Raw genomic sequence first — 7157 nt, forward strand, 5'->3', positions numbered from 1 at the left:
AAAACTTTATTTCATTACATATTACAAGCAATATTTATAATATTATGTGCCTTCTCATCCACCATTACAGCTTAATGCAGCTTGGTGCAAAATGAATCCTGGGAGGAAAAAATAATAATTCTCAATTAATACACTCCAAACGAACTTTATTCTTATTGTTGAAATCAGATATATGTAATATTTTGAATGGCAAAGAAAATAATTGACTTTATATTTCAATCAATATATTACTTTTGCACTGCTTCGGTTCAGGACTCGTGTGACATTGAATCAGATTCAGATATTTTATCAGACGTGTTCATGAGCTCATAGTCATCAACAAGCAATTCGTGTACAAGCAGTACACGAACCAAGCAATATGATGAAATATTAATAAATTATATGTTTGCGTCTTACAATATTATACAAAACGGAATCGTTTTCAGGCGAATTCGACTCTTTACTGTTCACTTAAAGGAGCCGAATTCAACTCTTTACTGTTCATTTAAAGGAGCCGATTCATTTAACAGAACTGACTCGACTCAACCGCAAACAAGCGCCATCACCAAAGACAACTCGTCAACTCTTCACCCAACGGATTCATCCTAGGTAAGTGTTTAAATATGGCTTTTGTCCGTTAAATGATTGTTGTATATGTATTTCTGTATAGTGCATGTCATTTAGCAGGAATTTACCGAGTACTTCAGTTGTACTCGCACGTACAGGGTTTAAGCGCGCCTTTTTTTAAAACAAGAAATTAACGACGCCAGATGGTGATTGTAGTGTTTTCTGAGGTATTAGCATAACGTTAACGTTAGTTCCTGAAAAAAGAAAGGGAATTTTCTTTAATTAACTTCTTGTTAACTGCATTTTCTGTTTCAGTACAAGACTGAAGTAAAGGTGAAATGACTAAAGTTAAGGTAAGCTCTGACCTTCACTTAAGTTAACGTTACGGTTAGTCACCATCATGTAAGTTACGTTAATTTTTTTCACTGTAACGTTAACGTTAAGTTAGTTAAATAAACTCATTATGAAACAAGTCTTAACTGTTTTATTAAATGAGGCTTATAATACAATTCAGTTGTATTCTTTTAAACTAACACTAACACAGTACATATTGTATATTTCTCACTGGTGTTAATGCAGTGCTAACATTTACTAATGAGAACTAATTGTATATTGTCACTAACTGTAGATTTTATTTTTTGGTGTTCAGGTGTACCTGATAATAGCTGAAGTGTGAGGTGAGTGTAAAATCTGAGCACACAAATATAACCTAAATTCATTATCACAATCTAAACCTATATATATATATATATATATATATATATATATATATATATATATATATATATATATATATAGAGAGAGAGAGAGAGAGAGAGAGAGAGAGAGAGAGAGAGAGTATGTGTGTGCGTGTGTTAGGTTGAGTCTTATTCTAATCTTATTATATTCATATTTTTTTGCAGCCACAGCCATTGATGTTGAAACACTGATGCTACCAATCAACCCTCGCTTGATTATTAAAGGTAATGTTGATGCCTTCCTCATTTTTATTAGATTTTTAAATGTCAGGTTTTTAACAGATTTGTTGTGAGCAGTTTCTTGTACAAACTCTTTTTCTTCTTCCAGAAGTTCCACCAGTACCTCCAGTAGTAGTAAATATTAGACAAAGATTTTTTTAAACTATAGTTTTTATTTTTATTAGCAATTTTACTGGGCATGTGTGTTTGTTTGCTTGGTTTTCAATAGGCAGAGCATGGAATGTCAACTTTGTTTCTACAAAAAAATGTAATTATTCACAAACACCTCTAATTTAGTCCTTCTTAACCCCTTTTAGTCTTATTCCTTGGACTCGGAGGGTCGAGTGGTCATGGGACCTCACCTGGATTTCACAACTGACTTTGGATCTGGTCTGAAACTGAAGTATGCTGAAGATGCCTTTTGCACTCTGGAATTTAAGGTAATGTCAACAATAAATATTGTAACTGAGGGCTTGTTTTGGGGGGGTTAAACAAGGAATGTATAGAAGCACAAGTCATGACTCCCCTTGTCCCCTTGTTATAAAGGGCCGTGTTGCAGACACAATTTGCTTGTCTGTGCTGGAGACCAGAGGGGAAGCTGTCTTTAAAAGGATGGGGCTCTTATACCATATGTGAAGTTACCTATTCAGGTGAGTGGATTACATGCAAGTCATTGCAAATGCATAAATAGTGGGAATTTTTTACTGGGCAGCACAAATTAAGTGAAACTCAAAAAACGTTGAAAAATATTTGGAATATTTGCAAAAAACTTGATTGAAATGAATACAACACAAGTGCTGTATCACTTCAATCAAGTTTTTTTTGCAAAATTTTCCTAATATTCAAATCATGAAAAATTAGCTTGATGCAAGAAACATCCTGCTAGTATTCAAGAGCAAGTACTGTGATGCATGTGTTAACTTTGCAATAAGTGTGAACCCAGCATTAGATTATAGTCTGTAAACAAAAGGTGTAAATCAAATCAACTGTTTTAAAATGCTCTGCCTAGGTCATTAAAACCACTATTTGTTGTTGGACTGTTCTTGATTGTGTGTTTGTGATGGAAATGTTTTTCAGATGTTTTTGTTTAAATGATTGCAGTTTGACTGAGCTACAGTATTGTCAGCATGTTCAAACTGAGCTAACAGTAATTTTGCTCTGTAGTGCAGCAGTAGTGTCCCAGTAGTGTTGTATGAAGCTAACTGTTTGTCTGCTCTTTTGCTTATAGGTTCTTTTTGGGCACCAGTTTGGAGATGGAAGACAGACAAAGTCAAAGAAGCAGAGAAGACACATCAACCAGCAAGTGTGTAAAATTATCAGGAAAATGATTGACCTTGAATAGACGACTGCCTAATTTAGCAAGAAGTTTTGTCTCTCTCTCTCTCATGTGTGTGTGTGTATATATATATATATATATATATATATATATATATATATATATATATATATATATATATATATATATATATATATAAAATGAGAGAGAGAGCGCACTCTGAAGCACTGCTTTTTATATGTAAGCTACATATGATGTCAGATTTTTTTGTTCTTATGTTCTTATAGTATTTTTTGAGGCTTCACCTTTACCTTTTGAAAGTTTTCTAAATGTTTACACAGATGTCATTAAGCTGTTAAATAAATCTGTAAAATGTATGTGTGTTTGTTTTTATTTTGATTTTAGAGTCTTCTCAGATCACCCAATAATGAAGATTCTGTCGTCATTTACGCATCCTCAGGTTGTTTGGACACAAAGAGGAATATTTGATATTTTTATTCCTGTGTTTAACAAAAAAAAAACATTTTTAACAGAGCTGGAACAACCTGAGGGTGAGTAAATCAAGATAGAATTTTCATTTTTGTGTGACCTAAAATTGCTTTTAAATTTTACAGCACCAAACTGTTAAATTACAGTAATCCGGGATATAACTGTAACTTTACAGTTAAATCAGGTATTTAAACTGCAACCTACTGCTAAATCACAGTAATCGTTTTGCAAATTCACAGTAAAATATAGTTAATTCTACAAGATAATACTGTGAAATCACAGTAACGGACTTTATTATCTACTGTAAAGTTACAATATATGGTTGTAATTTCACAATAATTTAATGTGACAAAACCACAGTAAATTACTGTGAACTACCTCACAATAATTTACTGTGAATTTACATACAGTAATTTACTGTGAAAGTAATGCAATTATTAGCCAGTAATTTACTGTGAATTTAAGGTCAAATTTTTTACAGTGTAAATAAGTAAATGAACAAACAAACAAACAAACAAATTAGTAAATAAATGCAAAAATTATTTAATTGATACAAAATAAATAAGTAAACAAACAAAGAAACAAATAAATAAATAAATAAATAATTGCCAAAAATGTATTAATTAATAAATACAAAAATAAACAAGTAAACAAACAAAAAACTGAACAAACAAAACTAATAAACAAATAAATAAATGCAAAAATTAAAATAAATATATATTTAAAAAAATGTTTAAATAAATATTTATTTAAATAATACAAAAATAAACAAGTAAACAAATAAACAAACAAACACATGAATAAAGAAAGAAAGAAAGAAAGAAAGAAAGAAAGAAAGAAAGAAAGAAAGAAAGAAAGAAAGAAAGAAAGAAAAAAGAAAGAAAGAAAGAAAGAAGAAAAAAATGTAAAAATGTATTTATTAATACATACAAAAATAAATAAGTAAACAAACAAACAAGTAAATAAATAAATAAATAAATAAATAAGTAAATAAAGGCAAAACTTTGTTAATTAATTAATATAAAAAAAATAAAGAAGTAAACAAACAAATAACTGAACAAACAAATAAATAAATGCAAAAATAAATGAATTAATTAATAAATACAGAAATAAATAAGAAAACAAATAAAGAAATAAATAAATGCAAAAATCTATTATCAATAATACAAAAATAGATAAGCAATCAAACAAATAAATAAATAAGTGCAAAAATCTATTAAATAATACAAAATAAATAAGTAAACAAATGAATGAACAAACAAGCAATCAATAAATAAATGAGTAAATATTTTCCAAACATGTTCAAAAGATTTGCATCAAATGCGTCAAGAAGAATAAATCAAGGGACATTTACAGAGAGCCAGAATGAGTGTATTAATCACAGTGTTCATCTGTCCTGCTTTACTAATGTCCATCTCTCTCTCTCTCTCTCTCTCTCTGTGATCACATGAGCATCTCTTCATGATCTTCCTCTTTTCTGTGTGTGTTCACTGGAGCAGAAGAACATCAGAGGCTCACAAAATCCCATTATAACACACACACACACACACACTTCCTGTCTTAAAGGGAAGCGGCCGCTGCGTCTCTAAGAGTCAATGAGCCATTGCCATGGGGATGCCAGACTGACCCACTGACAGAAAACACACTATAACACTGATTGCATCTCTCTCTCACACACACACACACATACACGCACACACACACACACACACACACACACACACACACACACACACACACACACACACACACACACACACACACACACACACACACTGTTTGAACTGTGGTAGAAACCGGAGCACCCGGAGGAAACCCACACCAACACGGGGAGAACATGCAAACTCCACACAGAAACACCAACTGACCCAGCCAAGACTCGAACCAGCGACCTGAGTGCTGTGAGGTGACAGTGCTAACCACTGATCCACCATGCCGCCCAATAATGGAGGCGAATGAGGCAAAAACAGCCACCAACATAAGCAAAGTCGATCTGAACACTACAGCCTGACTCTTCTGTGGCTCTTCATCATGTAATAAGACTGACATCTAATGAAGGGTTGCTATTGTCTAGATCAGCAGTGCCAAAACTCAGTCCTGGAGGGCCGGTGACCGGCAGATTTCAGCTTCAACCCCAATTAAACACACCTGAACCAGCTGATCAAGCTCTGTAGGCATCATCAGCCAGGTGTGTTGAGGCAAGGTGAAGCTAAACTCTGCAGGATTGAGTTTGGGCACCCCTGCTCTAGACTGATGTATCTAGAACTCTCCTCTCACTCAGACTGGATCACAGAGCTGTACTCACTCCAGGAACTCTGTGATGTATTTGCGGCTGCACTTGGACCAGGACCAGGGGCTGGTGTCGTAGTTGAGCGTCGGAGCCATGACGTGATACTGGTGTTTGATTCCAGCTTCTCGACACTTGGGGCTGTCATCATGAGGCATGTTGAACCTGCACAACACACACACACAAACACACACATGCAATTATACACACATAAAGACACACACACACACACACGCATGTATGCACTTGTACAGCTTCATTTATGTGGATTATTATGTGGAATATTATTAATATTGTCTTTTTTTCAGAAATTATGAGTCAAAATGAAGAGAATTTTTCATTAAAACAAGCAAAATAATTTCTATTTTATAAAATAATCTTGTTTTTAGGAATTTATTTTTATTAATTTACTGATTTTGACTCATTAAAAGTGTAAACTCAGTGTGTTGAAGTGTGTTTATGAGTTCATTTTGAACTCATTGTTCTGATGAGAGGCGGATGAATATCTGCCATTCTTACACACACACACACACACACATACACACACACACACACACACACACACCGGTCTCTTTGATACACACACAGCACAGTCCCACAGCACAGATATCTGATGTTCAGATTCATCACTGATGCAGAAATCTGGATCTTCCTCACGGCTTCTGTCTCGCTTTTAACATGCATACAACACACACACACACTGAAAGCTGAATAAATACGCGTTTCATTCATCAGTGTGTGGTTTGATAGATTAAACAGTATTTGGCAGAGATATGGCCAAATATAAAGCTGCTGTATTTGAGTGTTTGACTCTTCTGCATCATTAAAACAGCATCACATGTGTGCAGATATTCAGAAACATGCTCAGTGAACATTCTTGTTTATCTTGAAACACAACGCTGAAGTCAGATATTCTGCTGTGAACATGTGCGCTACGTGTCGCATCTGTCTTTGTTTTGCTCTTTTAACCCGCCCAATGTCAGTCCAGCCAATTATATTTCAGCAATCCAGGTTGCCAGATGGTGGAAAACAGCGTATTTCATTCATTCATTCAGTCAGGAAGACTCTCAAAGCATGCGTCCGTGACCGAAACATGACCTCTGGTGGACAGTAGCAGACTCTGAAATGAGACGCAGATTCAGAGTTCCACATGAGGTGGATATTAATTAGCAAATCATATTAATTGGGCTGTTTGCACCAGATGAAACTTGACTAAACAGCCATTCAGAAGCATAGAATAGTGCACTCACTGCACTCCAGCACAGTGCTGAGCTTTATAATCTAATGAACACATATTAAAGCTCTTTAACATGAGTAAATGTAGATGCTGAATCACTGATATGTGTTGTTTTGCACTGAGTCTCAGCTCTGAAGTTCAGTTTCAGACGCTTTGTTTTAATCTCCAGATCTGAGCTGAACTATCTGCTGCTGCTTTTAGTAGTACGGCAATAAATGTCCTGTCAGATTCACATTATCAGCATTTAACACTGAATCAAGCACATGAGCTGTAGCTGAGCTGAGCATTGCCAGTTTTCTGTTGTTCAGCTGTGAGATATAGAAGCTGTTTCTGATGTATATATACATATTTCAGGTGTTGGTTAGG

At 34.3% G+C, this 7157-nt stretch overlaps 1 protein-coding gene and 1 long non-coding RNA gene across 8 annotated transcripts in view; one reads left to right on the forward strand and one right to left on the reverse strand.

Moving 5' to 3' along the window:
• The window catches only part of LOC101886654 (A disintegrin and metalloproteinase with thrombospondin motifs 20), a 114579-nt gene that overhangs the window by 77059 nt on the left and 30363 nt on the right, over positions 1–7157 (reverse strand). For all 5 annotated transcript variants that reach the window (XR_012400027.1, XM_073942460.1, XM_073942458.1 and 2 more), the window contains one exon: positions 5573–5719. Coding sequence is in view for 4 of the 5 variants with exons in the window: in XM_073942460.1 (XP_073798561.1) it covers positions 5573–5719 (147 nt within the window). In the remaining variant the exon portion in view is untranslated. The remainder of the gene's footprint in view (positions 1–5572; positions 5720–7157) is intronic.
• LOC141380845 (uncharacterized) lies at positions 514–2155 on the forward strand. 3 transcript variants are annotated; one of them, XR_012400030.1, is made up of 6 exons: positions 514–588; positions 862–899; positions 1196–1223; positions 1449–1508; positions 1820–1942; positions 2049–2155. It is a non-coding gene; the product is annotated as an uncharacterized lncRNA (long non-coding RNA). The 3 variants fall into 3 exon arrangements; XR_012400029.1 differs by lacking the exon at positions 514–588 and adding an exon at positions 674–773; XR_012400028.1 differs by lacking the exon at positions 514–588 and having other exon boundaries at positions 778–899.

This window comes from Danio rerio, chromosome 25 (genome assembly GCF_049306965.1).
Source record: "Danio rerio strain Tuebingen ecotype United States chromosome 25, GRCz12tu, whole genome shotgun sequence".
NCBI classification, from domain to species: Eukaryota; Metazoa; Chordata; class Actinopteri; order Cypriniformes; family Danionidae; genus Danio; species Danio rerio.